The sequence below is a fragment of the Medicago sativa genome, chromosome 3, assembly GCF_051527215.1.
Source record: "Medicago sativa cultivar Bolivia chromosome 3, Bolivia_mono, whole genome shotgun sequence".
Classification (NCBI taxonomy): Eukaryota; Viridiplantae; Streptophyta; class Magnoliopsida; order Fabales; family Fabaceae; genus Medicago; species Medicago sativa.
The window spans coordinates 69,279,517-69,298,020 of NC_140751.1; the positions used below are offsets into that span (position 1 = coordinate 69,279,517).

Below are 18,504 nucleotides of genomic sequence, written 5' to 3' on the forward strand. Positions count from 1 at the left end.
GGATTAAAAAACAGATGTGTTTATACATTCAAGCTTAAAACACATCTGCTTGTTTAAGCATGTCACACCATCCATGTCAATTGAAACTAGAAATATATAATGTGACTAAAACCAAATAAAACAATCGGATTCATCGAATCTAAGATATGTTTTTCTTTCTGCTCGTCAAGACTCAAGATTACATTAGCCTATGTTTAGCTTTGTTATGTATTACACTACCAAAAAAGCTTTGTTATGTATTTGCCGGTCTCAAGTTCAAGTAAAAGAAGAGGGTTGTGTTAAGCTTGAATAACAAATGTAAAATTTTGAACAAACTCTGAAACATGAATCGGTTGCTGTCAAGACTACAAATTGTCATATTTCCACAATTTTTACAATTTTCAAACCAACAGAGCTCACATGAGTCACATCTAACTAATACACAATTGTACATAACAATTCACGTAACACAGACAATAGTCTAACCCCCAAACTAAACAATTACACTCTATTTAGGTTCTTAAGAAACATCACTTTCATTTCCATGCAAGACATAAAATCCAAACCATGATCAATCATTAAGCGTTAATTTCAGCCAATGTTGTGGATTTCATCTTTGGAGGCCTACCCCTAGGCCTCTCACTACCTCTGGTCCCTACGGCCAAAGGCAATGGTCCGTCAAAGGCTCCAGTTGGTCGGGACATCTTCCTGGGCCGACCTCTAGGTCTTCCGGTCCCACCAGATGCCTTCATTTGTGGAGGCCTTGGTGGGCCATTTGGATCCTTTGGAGGACGGCCCTTAGGTTTGGGTGGTGAGTACATGGCTCCTGGCGAAAAAGACTCTTTAGCCTTGGGTGGTCTTCCACGACCCCTTCTAGGTGGAGCATTTGGGTCACGCCTGGTGTAGTTGTTTTTCCAAAATACTAATTCACCACTGTCCCTCATTCTTGCAAGGTGCAAGTTGAGTAGTGCCTTGTGTCCTTGAGGTAATCCACCGTATGTGGATTCTATGTACTTGGATATTGAGGATTTGTTTGAACCATTTTCTTCATTTAATCCTTCTATTGCCTTCAAAATCATCTGAAAAATGAAATACAAACATACATTCAAATTCAAAATTGATAATTTTGAACAATTGTCAGAGTCAAAGTTTTTATCCCATCAACTAATCACAGTTAAACACTTTTAAAAAAAAAAATAATAGAAAAATATTATTAATTAAAGTAAGGGTATTACTAACCAGTGTCCCAGAACACTCTTTAGACATTCTAATTTAAGTAATTACTCTTTAAAAATGTTAAACTTTTCAATTTTTAATGAATTGGTTACACAAACTTTCATAAAAATTTACATTTAAGTCCTTAGCCAGTGCCCTAGCATTTACCTTTAAAGTAATACTAATATTTTGTCAAAAAAATCACATAGATAAATATAAATATTTTTAATAAAATTAAGAAAAATACGAACAAATTTTTTTATTATAATTTTTTTTTTGTGATGTTTGGGGTTCGAACCCCAGACCTTTGCATTGTCCTGAGGTAATCTCAAGGACCTTGTTATAAATTCATTAAACAATAGGCTTATGGGGCACCCAATTAATTAAATATTTTTATTGTTGGTGTAAGATAATCAAAGTTGAGAATATCTCATTTTGATGCCTTTCTCTAACTCCACATATTTGTAATCTAAAATTAACATGCAAGCATAAAACAATGAAAATCATAACATCTGTAAAGATCTAAAGATATAAACTTAATTAAGGTGAAAAACTTAACAAGCTATGACTAAATCAGTCAACATTTTTCTGTAAAAAAGAAGTTAGTGAATATTTTGGTATATCTAACATAGTTTTATCTTAAAAAAAAAAAAACATAGTTTTAAAACTTGATAAGATAGTTCTATAAATAAACATGTGATTAATGAAATGGTCAAAGGTTGATCTTTGACTCTTAATATAAAAAAATTTAATTGAACAAAAAAAAAAAACTCACCTTGTGTGTCCAACAAAATCTCGAACAGGAACATATATTAGTCTATGCTAATCAGCGGTAAAAATTTCATACTTATAAAATACTAATGAAAAAGAGGGTTAGTTGAAATTTACCTCACGGTAAGATGGAAGTGAAAGAGGTTTATTAATAACCACTCCAGTAGCCATAAAAGTTGATAGAAGAGTTTTGAAGATTTACAACCTCGGATCTTCAGAAAAAACAACCTTAAAGAGCAAATAGAGTTTCAAAGTAGCACTGTCTTGTTTGAATAGAATCTGCAAGCAATTGAGGATCTGATTTGAAGGTAGATTATTATATACAAAATAAAATATAAAAAACACAAATGGTTCTTTCTTTCTTTCTTTCAATCAGAAACAAATGGACGGTTAATAATTACAGATGAAACGTTGATCCAACGGCGAGAGCTTACCGTGAGAGTGAAACACACGGATTGATGACGTGGAATAAAGTTTCGTTTTTGTTAGGTTATTGGAATTTTTGTTTTTTAGTGTTGTGAAAGTACCATGTTGTCCATGGTTGTGTATGATGATGATTATATTGATTAACAATGACTTGTGCATGTGGGGCCCAGTAGCAACAAAGCCTAAACCAGAATCTGAACTCTGTTTTAGTGACACAAACAGGTGCAGGTCCAAATTTTAGGTAGCATTTGGGTGACGTAACATTTTGTGATTTTGGTGACATCGATCAATCATAATATTACAATCATTTTGAAAAAGAGAAAAAAAATCACTTAAAATATTATAGTTGGTCGATGTTATCAATTCTATATCACCAAGTGCTACCTAAATTCTTGCTAGAAGATTTTACCAACTGTGAAGATTTTTTTCACGGATAATATCCATGTACACATTTTTTTCACACACCTCTTTGAGCTCCACATATTTAGTGACACATTTTGTTGTCTCTCTCCATGGATATGGTAGCTATGAGTATATGACCTATGTTTGCTATGTCGTTTAAGGTAGGAGACGTGAATAGGTCTCCTACGGTAGGAGACTATATAAAAGACTGTTTTTATTTTTTTGCTACTAAAATAACTTGTGTTTGGAGGTGGTTGTACATTGGTAACTTATTGTTGGAGATAAATTCTATTTAAATTATTCATTTAACTGCAGGGCAATCTTGGAATATCCTCTTAAATAAAAAATATATTTTTCCACCCGATCTGTAATGATTACAACATAGTTGCTATTCCTTTGAACACCATTAATATAATGACTTCATTTTTTTCTTTAGAGAAATATAATGACTTCATAATATAATGAGGAAGTTGAAAATATATTCACGTTTTTACTATGGATTGAATATTATGAGTTTTTTTTTAAAATAATTGAATATTATTAGTCGAATGGTCAATAGATAACAAAAGTGTTACCCGTGAGCAAACTTAACTCAGTTGGTAAGGACAATGCATAATATATGCAAGGTCCGAGGTTCGAACCCTGGATACCACAAAAAAAAAGATAACAAAAGTTAAATAAGTTTTTAGTCCCAATTAATATATTAATATATTGAATATTGTTTTTAGACTTCAAGAAAAAAAATTGACATGTTTTAGTCCCTATAAATTAAAATTTGTTTAATTTTGCTTAAAGATTTTAATTTTTTAACACTTTTTTACATAAATGTTAAGAGCATTAAAAGGAACTCTTTTATAAAAAGTTATATTTTTTTTTCACATGCAACGAATTAAATTAGAATATTTCTCAACATCAAAGTTTTAAGATTAATATTTGGAAGATTATTATCATAGAACAGGTGTTAGTCTTTTGAAAGATTTGTATAGATAAGAAGTTTGTCATTGAAAGATTCTCATAGAACGTGTCTTAGTCTTTTGAAATATTCTTATAGCTAAGAAGTTAGTCTTAAGAAGATTGTCATAAAACGTATGTAAGTCTTTTAAAAGATTCTCATAGATAAGAAGTTAGTCTTTGAAATATTCTCATAGAACGGATGTTGGTCTTTTAATAGATTCTTATAGATAAGAAATTAGTGTTTGGAAGATTCTCATAGAACGAATGTTAGTCTTTTGAAAGATTCTTATAGACAATAAATTAGTGTTTGGAAGATTTTCATAGAACGAATGTTAGTCTTTTCAAAGATTCTTATAGATAAGAAATTAGGGTTTGGAAAATTCTCGTATAACAGATGTTAGTCTTTTGAAAGATTCTTATAGATAAGAAGTTAGTCTTAAGAAGATTCTCATAGAACATTTGTTAGTATTTTAAAAGATTCTCATAGATAAGAAGTTAGTCTTTGAAAAATTCTCATAGAACGTATGTTAGTCTTTTAAAAGATTCTCATAGATAAGAAGTTAGTCTTTCAAAGATTCTCATAGAATGTATGTTAGTCTTTTGAAAGATTCTTATAGATAAGAAACCAGTGTTTCAGAGATTCTCATAGAACGGATGTTAACCTTTTGAAAGGATCTTATAAATAAGAAGTTAGTCTTTGAAAGATTCTCATATAACTTGTGTTAGTCTTTTGAAATACTCTTATAGATAAGAAGTTAGTCTTAAGAAGATTCTCATAGAATGTATGTTAGTCTTTTGAAAGATTCTTATAGATATGAAACTAGTGTTTGGGAGATTCTCATAGAACGGATGTTAACCTTTTGAAATATTCTTATAAATAAGAAGTTAGTCTTTGAAAGATTCTCATAGAACATTTACTCTTTTGAAATATTCTTATAATAAGAAGTTAGTCTTAAGAAGATTCTCATAGAACGTATGTCAGTCTTTTGAAATATTTTTATAGATAAGAAATTAGTGTTTGGACGACCATAAATGTGTAGAATACTATAAAGATCTCACCAAAAAAATAGAATTTTTAAACAAAATATGAATTAAATATAAATTTTTAACGGCCATAAATGTAATATCATGTTTTGTTAAAAATTCATTTTTAATTCATGTTTTAACTACCATAAATGTAAATATTCTAATATTTAATTTATAAATGTAAAAGATTCGCGTTCACCAAAAAAAAAAAAAAAAAATGTAAAAGATTCGCATAGAAAAGAAGTTAGTCTTACTAAGATTGAATCTTACTTCTTAAGAAGATTCACATAAAACGAAAGTTAGTATTAGTAAGACTGTCATAGATAAGAATAGTACTCCGTCCGTTCCCTTTTAAGTGTCGTTTGAATGTGAATTTTGCGTTCCTATTTAACCGCCATTTTGATATTTTAAGGGTACGATTTGTCAATTATACCCTTTGTTGAAATATGATTATTCCTTACAAAAGATACAAAATGGCCTAAATATGATGAAATGTCAAATGATTATGATGGGTGAAATTGTGTTTTTGTTGATCATTAGTTTCATATTACTTAGAGAAGGAAAAATTGTGTTTTTGTTGATCATTAACTTTCATAATTAGAGGATATATCATTTTGAATTTTCATAATTAGAGAATAGACAATTTAGAGATTTTTTTAAGAAAAAAAATAAGAATCTATTTTATGTTTTTAATAAAATCGTTTTCTTTTTAAAAAATAATTTAGTTTTTTTAAATTAACTTTCATAATTAGAAGATATATCATTTTGAATTTTCATAATTACAGAATAGACAATTTAGAGATTTTTTTTAAGAAAAAAATAAGAATCTATTTTATGTTTTTAATAAAATCGTTTTCTTTTTAAAAAATAATTTAGTTTGTTTAAATTAACTTTCATAATTAGAGGATATATCATTTTGAATTTTCATAATTAGAGAATAGACAATTTAGAGATTTTTTTAAGAAAAAAAAAATTTATTTTATGTTTTTAATAAAATCGTTTTCTTTTTAAAAAATAATTTAGTTTGTTTAAATACAACTATATAAGTCCCCGTGAGTTTAGCTATGCAAGGTCCGAGGTTCGAACCCTGAACACAAAAAAAAAACCGTTCCTAGGACTTATAGAGACAATTCCAAAAGCACCCTTTTCTAACTATAATAATTCCAACTTTTATTGCCTTTTTTAAAAACAATATTCAAAGATTAGTGGGCCACAGTCCACCAAAGATCACAACCATCAATTCATTGTCATACATATCTAATGGTTGACATTTATTTTGCAAAATAACAAAAAAAAAAAAGTTCAAGTCACTTACCGTAGGAGACCTAAAGAGGTCTCCTACCCTAGCCTTTGCCCTATGTTTGCACATCAACAACTCCAAACAAACTTCTACGTGCACTTGATATCATTGATCAATCTTTGGTAGAATTTTTTTTTTATCCGACCCTATTATGACTCTCTTTCTGACAAAATTAATTTAATTTTTGTACCGTAGGATGGAATGGCGGTAATGACTTTTTTGGGCGTCAGTCGAATAAACCACATGTCACTCTCTGATTTGCAATTTTTTTTATTTACCATTGATTACCGCCAGATGGAATGGCGGTAATGACTTTTTTGGGCGTCAGTCAAACAGCAAATGCTAGCACGCCACGTGTCCATATGTAATGGAAAATTGGAAAAAATTTAATACAAGCCTGGTGGGAAGGAATCGAACCCTACACAGGAATCGAACCTTGCACAGCTTACCAACATGAGCTAAAAAATTTAATACAAGCCTGGTGGGAAGGAATCGAACCCTACACAGGAATCGAACCTTGCACAACTTACCAACATGAGCTTACCAACTTTTTTGGGCGTCAGTCGAATACACCACATGTCACTCTCTGATTTGCAATTTTTTTCATTTACCATTGATTACCGCCGGATGCAATGGCGGTAATGACTTTTTTGGGCGTCAGTCAAACAGCAAATGCTAGCACGCCACGTGTCCATATGTAATGGAAAATTGGAAAAAATTTAATACAAGCCTGGTGGGAAGGAATCGAACCCTAAACAGGAATCGAACCTTGCACAACTTACCAACATGAGCTAAAAAATTTAATACAAGCCTGGTGGGAAGGAATCGAACCCTACACAGGAATCGAACCTTGCACAGCTTACCAACATGAGCTTACCAAGATGCTTTCAACCTTTATCAACCTTTACCATTGAATGCTTTCAACCTTTACCATTGAGCTGACATGAAAAAGTTGATATTTAAGCCATCTAACAAATATTAATATTAATATTGCATACAGTTTCACATCAACCTTTTTATTAGTTTTCGAACTCTCAAATTTATTAATATTTTTAAAACTAATTTTCTTATCTTTTAATTTTTCGATTTGTTTTACAAGCATTCAAAATTTTCTTTCAAATCTCATTGTATTAGTTTGACCAAAAAAATATTATAATTAGTTGAAATTATAAATTTTATATCTATTGATCGTAGATGTTCAGAATGGGTGGTTTCAGAGTGAAAGAGATTCTACCTTGGAGACTGCGGGAAGCCTCCTATTTATAGAGGTGGATGAATGCAGAGCCGTTGTAAAGGCATACGTGTGTCCGACGGTTACGAAATCGTAAAAAGTGTAACCACTGGTGGTTTAACATAAGTTAATTATTTAAATTAAATTAATTTTGTCATTCTTTTAGGAAAAATTAATTTTGTCATTTATTTTTTACGTACATGCGTTACTATACATTAACATTTTTTTCAAATAAAAAACCAATTATTTTTATGTTTTACCAATAGTATAATATTAACCAGTTCATGATAGTTCATGTGGCATAAAAAACCTTATTTTATAAAAAAATATTGATGTGAAACTGTATGTAATGTTAATATTAATATTTGTTAGATGGCTTAATTATCAACTTGTTCGTGTCAGCTCAATGGTAAAGGTTGAAAATCATGTGGGTAAGCTGTGCAGGGTTTCGATTCCCACCAGGCCTGTATCAATCAATTTTTTCCCACCAGGCCTGTATCAATTTTTTTTCTAATTTTCGATTACATATGGTCACGTGGCCTGGCAGTACAAAAGAAAAAAAAAATCAGAAAGAGGGTCATTTCTGTATATAATTCTCATAGGGGGTCAAAGTTGATTTTTTTTTCACAATAGGGTCGAATAAAAAAAAAATTCTCTTTGGTAAGCATTTATTTGTGATATATTATGAAGTTAAATATGTTTTTTTTATCCATATAAGTATTACAACTTTTTATTTAATTTTTCTAAAAATTTTATTTAATATTTAGTGTACCAAAAGTTTTCAATCACCATTTTTATTATTTGTTTTTTTAGTCAACTCATTTGTACACGTAATTTTTTTTTATTGAGTATTTGTAATATTGTTTAGAATATTATAATTTTTTTTAAAAAAAATTAGATTTTTTTTTAATAAAACATGATTTTTTTTGAAAGGTTCATATGATATTCTAGATATGATTGTGACAAAAATTCAAATGACACACTTTCAAATGAGACACATGAGTTGACTTAAAAATAGTGATCAAAAGTGATGATAATATACATTTATAGGACCAAATGTCGAAGAATAACTTTAGGTAGACTAAAATGAAAAGTTGGAATGTCTATGGGAACCAAAAACATAACTACTACATTAATCTATGTTACATTACATTACATTATCCTTAAATATGTGATATCATCATGATGTTGGATTTAAATTAAATTCTTAAAAATTTGTCGAAAATGTCGGCATTGAAGTGTCTTATACTTAGTGTAAAAATTTGGTAGTCTCTTTAAAAACTCAAAAGAATGAAGAGAATACAACACATGTATTCTACCAAATCCACTTTATATGTTATCACATCGAATATTTTCATATAGTGTAAAAATGAAGAGAATATTTTGTCTATCTAAAGTTATTCTTCGACATTTGGTCCTATAAATGTAAATCAACATGCTCCTCACGTTGCCGTCTTTCGTGAGCATCATCCGGATGAACGTCAATCTCCCGTCTGAGTCGAACGAAGGATATTCATACCAAACGTCTTTCACCCTCCTTGTGTATCCGCGGTTGAGTCGTTGGATGATTTCATCCAGTTGATCCTTCAGATATTTTAGCGTGACATCGAGCCGAACCCTGAACAACTTGTTGGGCTTTCCACCGTTGAAACAGACTTCAGCTAACCTTGTGTCCGAATCTACTCGAGAATTGATCATTGCTTCAGATCTACACCATAAGAAATTATTAACGATCAATGAAAAAGTCATTTAAACATTTCATCAAACACTTGAAGTGCAAATTATACATAAACCCTAAAACTAAAAACTACAACACAAACATGCAAACATCTAAACATTTAAGCAACATAAGTCATTTACATGTAAACATTGTATATTTTCTTGCCAAAAAATTCAAAATTTAAACAAACCCTAAAACTAAAAACATTTCTATTTTAAGAGGAAAAATGTACTAACATATAAACATAAAATTTCAATGGTACTTGATTATGAAAACTTACTTGTAATTGGAGTGTTGACTGATTTGAATTTGAAGAAATCAGAGTTTGGATGATGTAAAAAATATGACCCGACCAGACGTCATAGGCTCGTGTCGGTTGGCCTTAACTATTTCCACATATAGTGAGGTCAGAAATAAAAACAATACCTAAATTTAGCCCTATTATAAATTTCCCTTTTATCAAAATAATAATAATAATTACTTATAAGATAAAACTTTATTATAAACGTAGCATAAAGCATTCATGGCTTTCAGAATTTGGGAGTATTATTTAAACGATATTTAGGAAGCCAAAAGGTTTTATACCCACTAAGGTTCATATGAAACGATGCGACCTAACTCTAAACAAACAATGCGACCCCTTTTCTCCCGGGGGAGTTTAATTCTCTAATTCAAAGTGCATTAGTGAAACTATATATAAATGTACATTATCACACCTCTAAATCAACCTCAAGCCATCAAGCCTTGTATTCACAATCACCTCAAAGAAAAAGAAAAAAAAAAATGGCTTCAAGTTCAATGCCAACAAAGAAAGTGAAATTGGAAAACACAGTAGGATTAATTCGAAATTGGCTAGAAGTACCAAAAGATGTGACATCAAATATACTCAGATTGCTTGGTGCTGTTGACCTAGTGATGAATGCACGTCAAGTGTGCCCTATGTGGAGGGAAATTTGTAGGGACCCTCTCATGTGGAGGAGGATTGAAATGATCAATGGTCTCCATTCACCACATAACTTAGAGAAGATTTGTATGTATGCTGTTGATCAAGGTGGTGATCATGTGGAAGAAATTAATGTTGAGTATTTTGTTACTGATGAACTTATCAGACGCTTAGCTGAAAGGTAATACTATTATCTTTTTGTTTTCAATCAATAAATTTGTTAGGATTTGTTCTTATTATTTCTATTCAGCACAAAATGTAGGTTAGAATAAATTGATACAAAAAGAATGCGTATAAAATGATTTTTTTTTCATCTATAAAACGATACATTTGAATTTTTTGTTATTTTTTGATCGGCAAACTAAATTATTTTAGATAAAAATAGGAAAAGTATAAATAGTTACTTGACTCACAAAATTGAAAGAAGTATAAAGGGTACTCGACTCACGTCGAAATCATAACAAGAAGCTTAAAAAAGAAGTTAAGAAAGATGGTTCAAATACCTCTCATAATACAAGCAAAACCCCCTATCTTCCTAGCTAGAAGCCACCTCCAACTTCAAAAAGATCCTACTTTCATAGACTAAAAATATATATACATGACTTTTATTTTCACACAATTTGCTTGGTTTGCAAATATATTACGCTCGACCCATCTATGATTTTACTTATTTATTTTGCTTATATAGCTACATGTAAAAACTAAACATTTATTTTCTATTTCTTGGATTAATGATTTCTGCAGAACTAGTAATTTGCGACGCATTCGCATCTCAAAATGCTTGGGAATTTCAGATACACTTTTTACTATTGCTGCCAAAAAGTTTTCACTATTAGAGGAGCTTGAACTTTCATTCACCAGTTTAAACCATGTCTCTCTTGAAGCTATCGGCCAAAATTGTCCTCTTTTGAAGACATTGAAGTTCAATCAACCCTTCAAAGGAATTAATTGTAGTTCTTACAAAGGTTACAAATGCAACAAAGAAGCGCTTGCTATTGCAAAAACAATGCCCGAGCTACGACATCTTGAGCTTTGGGGAAACAAACTCACCAACAACGGTTTAATTGCTATTCTTGATGGTTGTCCTCACCTTGAATCTCTTGACGTTCGAATGTGTTACAATCTAGTTATTCATGGAAATTTGGCGAAAAGGTGTTTTGAGAATACTAGGATAAAATATTTTAGGTATCCAACTGAGTATATAAATGGATATGATAATGATGATGATGATGATTTTGTTTACGAGTTTTATTGCGAATGTCGTGTCATAGGTAGCAAAGGATTGAAGAGGAAATTCACACACTTGAATTTTTATAAGTTTCATTAAATGTTGTTCTTAGATTAAGTGCTATTCTGAAAGGCATGGATCAATTGAAGAGAAGCACTGTTGTTGATGATGTTTTGAAGGAATTTTGTTGGAGATATTTGAGAGTCTTTTACTTGTTTGTTTGAAATGTAATAACAAACCACCGTTGGTTTTTTGACAAGATAATTGTGGTTGGTTTTATTGCTGAAACATTTTGATTTGTAGAATTTTTTCATTTTTTAAAGCCCCCCCTCTCTGTATCGGGCATCGCATTTTAATCAAATAATTGGTTGTTTATGCAAACTTGAAACATGAATTTCAAAGTTCCTACTAAAAATTGATAAATATTTATAAGAGATTGTTAAAACATTCGATAAGACTTAAAAATATTTTGATTTAAAAGAAATTTTTTATAAACTTTTCAGAAATTCTTGTATTACTCCTTGAAACCGAAGGAATAAATGGCTAGATTGTATGAAGTTAACAAATAAAAAAAACATGTAGTTTTACATTGCTAATATTTTAAGAGAGTGCATACAAAATTTACTTGCTTTGTATTTTAGATTCTTTAAATCATAATAAGTTAGAATTTACTGAAAAATAGTAATCTCACTTCCTATACACGCAGGTCTTTTTTTTTTTTTTATACAAACAAACCAAGGAAATGGATTTTCTAAGCATCTTAGTATCATTGTTCTTTGTCAAGGCTTCTCTTTACGTTGTTGTGTTTTTTTTTTGTTGAATATCCTTTGAAATCGTGAATTCTAAAATTGGGGTTGTTCTGCCTCATGCGCGAAGCACATGACACTTGTTTGTAGCCCGTTGGTTACGTATCTGTGTGCTGCCGCATGGCCGCAACCCGTTTTTATAAAAAGGCATTTTTCAGCACAATTTGTTTTTGTAGGAGGTGTGAAACAAACTAGGGTTTATCAATAGGGAGAATTCTTAGGACATCAAAAGCTATGAACTGAGTACTTTTGGTTTAATATTTATGGTTGAGAAACATTGTATTCACCTCACTTATTACATATCATTGAAATTAGGATTGTTATTGTTGAAACTAATTTCTTGTAACCTTTTGATTTTTCTTTGTCGAGAATTTATTGATATTGAATTGGAGAGTTGCTCTCTTCTAAACGTAGGTTAGTTTTGGCCCGATCAGGGGGAACAAACATTGTTGTGTTTTTCATTCTTCTTCTCTATCTTATTGTTTGTGCTTGTTTGACCACTTTGGTTTGATTGTTGCTAGTTTTGCTCCACACATTAAAGTATTTGTATGAGTTATTCACAATTTTTTTTTGTACTCTTTTTTCCTTTGTAGATTTTATCTCCCTGGATTTTCTTGACAATGTTTTTAATGAGGCATATGGTGAATTTCCTGGATTTTATCTCCCTGGATTTTCTTGGAACTTATGCATTCAATGTCTTAAAAGTTGCAAAAGTTATACTTTCAATATAAAATTTATATTTAATATCCATTTTAAGCTCCTTAACTTGTGCCCCAAGGGCACAAGTTAACATGACCCAAAATGTATTTGCGTATCTATATCGTACAGTACCTACCACGTACCCTAGCTTTATACTGTCGGTATAGATACTACCCATTTTCACTCTTTTCCCGACGTTTCAGTTTCAATTTTCAAGCATTGTTAGTCAATTTTCTTTTTCCAATGTTTTTTTGGAAACTAAGCAATCTTTTCCCCAAATAATTATCCTTCCCGGCGCTTCACTTTCACTACAGTCATATTGTTTATAAAGGTGCTATGAGTAGTGATGATATTGTTTATGAGTACTTTATTCCAAATTTCCCTCGTAAATTGTTTTTACCAAGGCCACATCTTCTATTCAAGAGAAAGGAGAGAACACAAGTGGACCAAATTGGCTTGAACTTCCTGCTGAAATCACAGCAAACATCCTTCAAAGTCTTGGTACCATTATAATTGTGACAAATGCATGCAGAGTTTGCCCTTTATGGCGTAATATATGCAAGGATCCTCTCATGTGGCGCATTATTAGTATTACCAACATTCGCTATTCAGACTATAACTTGGCAAAGATTTGTCGAAATGCTGTTGAGAGAAGTTGTGGTCATTTAGAAGAAATTAATATTGAGTATTTTGCTACCGATGATCTCCTTGAATATATATAGTTGATTGGTAATATCATTTTCCTTTTTGCTTGAGTTAAAAAGAAAATAGTATAGGATATCTTATTGTTTAATGATGTATACACAATATTCTTACTCTAGGCTTATTTTTTAATGCAAGTTCTTGATTTAGCGTATTACATGCCATGTTTATGAAATGAGCTCCATTTACGTTATTTTTTTTTCTTTTTCCAGTTGATAGATCTATTTGAAATTCATGGGTGTTTAAGTTTTATTTATTTGGTGGTGCCTATATTATACATGTTGTATTACATTTAGTTAGATTTGTTGTTATCCACCACCAAAAAATAAGATTTGTTGTAATTAAGAGTCAGAATACTAATACATATTTTACTTAGAAAATAGTATTATCTTTGAGAGTTAATTTTCAGTTCTCTTCCTTTTAATTTTACAGTACAATTAACCTACGACGCCTATGCATTGCAAAGTGCCAAAGAATTTCAGACAAAGGATTGATTAAAGTTGCAAAGAAACTTCCATTTTTGGAGGAGCTGGACATTTCATTCACCCGCTTTCGTGGTCATTCTCTTGAAGTCATTGGTCAGTTTTGCCCTCTTTTAAAATCGCTGAAGTCTAGCAAGATGTTTTTGGCAGATTTTGAGTGTAATGATGAGGCCTTTGCAATTGCGAAAACAATGCCTGGATTACGCCATCTTAACATTTATGCAAACCAGCTCACTGATGCTGGGCTGATTGCCATTTTAGACGGGTGTCCTCTTCTTAAATCTCTTAATCTTGGAAGATGTTATAATCTTGTTTTAAGTAGAAGTTTGGAGCAAAGGTGCTGCGAGCATGTCAAAGATGTTATAATCTATTATAAGTTTCAGTTCCGCGAAGTACGTTTTCTAAGTAATTGAAACCATTAGAAATTATGTCTTCTGTAGTAGTAAATAGCAAATCTTTGTGCTAGTTAAAGGTTGAAATTGAACCAAAACATAGTTAATGCCCTGCATTGAGTTAACATCAACAATGCATAGCCTCTTTACCATACATGTATTGAATTGTGATCACAAGGTCTTATGTAGCTTCGCAAATGAATCATCAGAAGAAATCATAGAATTTGGTAATGATATGCAAAACAAAACGAGTTCTTATGTAGCACTGCAGTGAGTTGAATGTTGAACTGCATGTGATAAGATAGGATGTTAACCCAAGAAACAAGACTAGAACCAATATCAATGCCTAAATTGTTTTCTTTTGAATTTCTCATATTCTAGTTTTAAACTTGTTTCAAATCTGTCACTCTTTCATGTTATCTTTATAATACTCTTAATGTACTTGATTGAAGCTAAGATTCTACGATGAAATGAAACATTGACACCATCACAAAAACAAAAATCAATTTAACAACCATAGAAAACCGTGGTTATTGCACTCACTATGAGAAGAAATTCCTAGTAATAAAATTCGCTGTGTTGCAATTTGAATGGTACTGGAATTTAGATTAGGCAATATAAAAGATAAATACAAATTGGCTTCTACCTTGAATGCTTAGACAACATAATGAAAAATGCAAATGGAGCCAACAATTGCTTCCTACTAAGCTGATGTCTTGGTGAATTACAAGTATTTCCATCATAGAAGTAGGAGCTAGTCTTGAGGCTGGAGTTGTAATAAAATCAGCAGGAAAATCGAGAGTCTATGATAGTGTTGGTTTGCCACCTGATGAACACCGTACAAATTCAATAAAAATTAAATTGATTTTATCCACATGTTTGCAACAAATGCAGCGAGTCTTTTTAATACAATTCTTTCAATTACATTCTAATCATATACAACAAAATCTTCAATTCAATTTAAACTCCCATATCATAGTTTTTATTGATGTGCTTTTCAACGATCGGACCTGTAAATGCTATAGACACTTTTTTATGATTTGTTGGCCAGTGCTATAGACACCGTTCTGGTTGGGTGCAAATGTTAGTTATATGTCCCACATCATATAGAAAAAGGAGGTTGAACAATTTATAAGTGAAAGGACCCATAGACTCATTGTCTTAAGGTTTTGGATTGTGTGGTTGATCAGGTCTAGATGTGGATGGTCTCCCTAGCTCCCCTTGTGTGATCCAAAGTCTAGAATAGAATGTGTGGTCGAACGAATGACGTTCGTACCAAACATCTTCCACCCTCCTTGTGTCTCTGCGGTTGAGTCGTTCGATGATTTCATCTAGTTAATCCCTCACATATTTTAACAAGACAACAAGCCGAACCCTGAACAACTTGTTGGGCTTTCCACCGTTGAAGCATACTCCAGCTAATCAATGACTCCAGCTAACATTGTTTTCGGATCTACTATGGAATTGACCATTGCTTCTGATCTACACCATAAAAAATTAATAACAATAAATGAAAAAGTCATTCAAATATTTCATTAAACATTTGGAGTGCAAATTATACATAAACCTTAAAACTAAAAACTACAACATAAACATGCAAACATCTAAATCATTTAAGCAACCTAAATCATTTACATGTAAACATTATATCATTTCTTGCCAAAAAATTCAAAATTTAAACAAACCCTAAAACTAAAACATTTTTTTTTTGGTAGTGAAACTAAAACATTTCTAATTTAAGAGGAAAAATGTAACATATAAACATAAAATTGCTTTGGAACTTGATTATGAAAACCTACTTGTTATTGGAGTGTTGGCTGATTTGAACTTGAAGAAATTGGGGTTTGGATGATTTAAAAAATATGACCCGACCAGACGTCATAGGCCCGTGTCGGTCGGCCTGAACTATTTCCACATATAGTGAAGAGAGAAGTATAAACAATAGCCCTATTATAAATTTCCCTTTTATGAAAACAGTTACTTAAAAGTTAAAACTTTATATAAATTTCCCTTTTATGAATAATTACTTAAAAGATAAACCATTATAAATGTAGCATAAAGCATTCATGACCTTGAGGATTTGGGAGTATTTTTTAAACGATATTTAGGAAGCCAAAAGGTTTTATACCACCAAGGTTCATATGAAACGATGCGACCTAACTCAAAACAAACCATGCGACCCCTTTTCTCCAGGTGGAGTTTAATTCTCTAATTCAAAGTGCATAGATGAAACTATATATAAATGTACATTATCACACCTCTAAATCAACCTCAAGCCATCAAGCCTTGTATTCACAATCACCTCAAAGAAAAAGAAAAAAAAATGGCTTCAAGTTCAATGCCAACAAAGAAAGTGAAATTGGAAAACACAGTAGGATTAATTCGAAATTGGCTTGAAGTTCCAAAAGAAGTGGCATCAAATATACTCAGATTACTTGGTGCAGTTGACCTAGTGATGAATGCACGTCAAGTGTGTCCTATGTGGAGGGAAATTTGTAAGGACCCTCTCATGTGGAGGAGCATTGAAATGATCAATGGTCTCCATTCACCACATAACTTAGAGAAGATTTGTATGTATGCTGTTGATCAAGGTGGTGATCATGTGGAAGAAATTAATGTTGAGTATTTTGTTACTGATGAACTCATCAGACGCTTAGCTGAACGGTAATACTATTATCTTTTTGTTTTCAATCAATTAATTTGTTAGGATTTGTTCTTATTATTTCTATTCAGCACAAAATGTAGGTTAGAATAAATTGATACATTGAATAAACTGATACAAAAAGAAGGCATATAAAATGATTTTTTTTTCATCAAGTATAAAATGATACATTTGAATAGTCTTTTTCCAATTTTTAATTATTTGTGTAATATTTATAGCAAATTTTATTTAATTTTTTTTTTTTTTGCATAAATCTTGTTTGTGCAAAAATAATATCATATACGAAATCTTTTGTTATTTTTTGATCGGCAAACTAAATTATTTTAGATAAAAATAGGAAAAGTATAAATAGTACTTGACTCACAAAATTGAAAGAAGTATAAAGGGTACCCGATTCACGTCGAAATCATAACAAGAAGCTTAAAAAATTAGATAAGAAAGATGGTTCAAATACCTCTCATAATACAAGCAAAACCCCCTATCTTCCTAGCTAGACGCCACCTCCAACTTCAAAAAGATCATACTTTCATAGACTAAAAATATATACACGACTTTTATTTTCACACAATTTGCTTGGTTTGCAAATATATTACGCTCGACCCATCTATGATTTTACTTATTTATTTTGCTTATATAGCTACATGTAAAAACTAAACATTTATTTTCTATTTCTTGGATTAATGATTTCTGCAGAACTAGTAATTTGCGACGCATTCGCATCTCAAAATGCTTGGGAATTTCAGATACACTTTTTACTATTGCTGCCAAAAAGTTTTCACTATTAGAGGAGCTTGAACTTTCATTCACCAGTTTAAACCATGTCTCTCTTGAAGCTATCGGCCAAAATTGTCCTCTTTTGAAGACATTGAAGTTCAATCAACCCTTCAAAGGAATTAATTGTAGTTCTTACAAAGGTTACAAATGCAACAAAGAAGCGCTTGCTATTGCAAAAACAATGCCCGAGCTACGACATCTTGAGCTTTGGGGAAACAAACTCACCAACAACGGTTTAATTGCTATTCTTGATGGTTGTCCTCACCTTGAATCTCTTGACGTTCGAATGTGTTACAATCTAGTTATTCATGGAAATTTGGCGAAGAGGAGTTTTGAGAATACAAGGATAAAATATTTTAGGTATCCAACCGAGTATATAAATGAATATGATAATGATGATGATGATGATTTTGTTTACGAGTTTTATTGCGAATGTCGTGTCATAGGTAGCAAAGGAATGAAGAGGAAGTTCACACACATGAATTTTTATAAGTTTCATTAAATGTTGTTCTTAGATTAAGTGCTATTCTGAAAGGCATGGATCAATTGAAGAGAAGCACTGTTGTTGGGGATGTTTTGAAGGAATTTTGTTGGTGATATTTGAGAGTCTTTTAAAATTGTAATAAAAATAATTTTTGGTTTACTGTTTTTGGTTTTTTGACAAGATTATTGGTGTTGGTTGTATTGCTGAAATATTTTGATTTGGAGAACTTTGTTTCATTTTTCAAAGCCCCTTCCTCTCACGAAATTTTAATCAATTAGTTGGTTGTTTATGCAAACTTGAAACATGAA

The 18,504-nt window shown here is 31.2% G+C and overlaps 3 protein-coding genes and 1 pseudogene across 3 annotated transcripts; 3 read left to right on the forward strand and 1 right to left on the reverse strand.

The window, feature by feature from the left end:
• Nucleotides 1-332: 332 nt before the first annotated feature.
• LOC146939604 (HMG-Y-related protein B-like) lies at nucleotides 333-2,259 on the reverse strand. The gene is made up of 2 exons (XM_085753202.1): nucleotides 2,083-2,259; nucleotides 333-1,058 (listed from the first exon to the last, which is right to left on the reverse strand). The coding sequence occupies exons 1-2, from the start codon at nucleotides 2,134-2,136 to the stop codon at nucleotides 558-560; spliced, it is 555 nt and encodes a 184-aa protein (XP_085609328.1). The 5' UTR covers nucleotides 2,137-2,259; the 3' UTR covers nucleotides 333-557.
• A 7,548-nt stretch (nucleotides 2,260-9,807) lies between these two features.
• Nucleotides 9,808-11,294, forward strand: LOC146939605 (putative F-box/LRR-repeat protein 9). The gene is made up of 2 exons (XM_085757939.1): nucleotides 9,808-10,148; nucleotides 10,712-11,294. Exons 1-2 carry the CDS (start codon nucleotides 9,808-9,810, stop codon nucleotides 11,292-11,294), a joined length of 924 nt encoding a protein of 307 aa, XP_085614065.1.
• Nucleotides 11,295-12,792: 1,498 nt separating this feature from the next.
• On the forward strand, nucleotides 12,793-14,297 carry LOC146939606 (putative F-box/LRR-repeat protein 9 pseudogene; annotated as a pseudogene).
• Nucleotides 14,298-16,599: 2,302 nt separating this feature from the next.
• On the forward strand, nucleotides 16,600-18,214 carry LOC146939607 (putative F-box/LRR-repeat protein 9). The gene is made up of 2 exons (XM_085753205.1): nucleotides 16,600-16,940; nucleotides 17,632-18,214. Exons 1-2 carry the CDS (start codon nucleotides 16,600-16,602, stop codon nucleotides 18,212-18,214), a joined length of 924 nt encoding a protein of 307 aa, XP_085609331.1.
• Nucleotides 18,215-18,504: the final 290 nt, after the last annotated feature.

Coding starts and splice junctions, on each gene's coding strand:
- LOC146939604 (XM_085753202.1), bottom strand. CDS start 2,136: ATGGCTACTGGAGTGGTTATTAATAAACCTCTTTCACTTCCATCTTAC. Junction 1,059..2,082: donor CACTTCCATCTTACCGTGAG/GTAAATTTCAAC, acceptor TTCATTTTTCAG/ATGATTTTGAAGGCAATAGA.
- LOC146939605 (XM_085757939.1), top strand. CDS start 9,808: ATGGCTTCAAGTTCAATGCCAACAAAGAAAGTGAAATTGGAAAACACA. Junction 10,149..10,711: donor ATCAGACGCTTAGCTGAAAG/GTAATACTATTA, acceptor TGATTTCTGCAG/AACTAGTAATTTGCGACGCA.
- LOC146939607 (XM_085753205.1), top strand. CDS start 16,600: ATGGCTTCAAGTTCAATGCCAACAAAGAAAGTGAAATTGGAAAACACA. Junction 16,941..17,631: donor ATCAGACGCTTAGCTGAACG/GTAATACTATTA, acceptor TGATTTCTGCAG/AACTAGTAATTTGCGACGCA.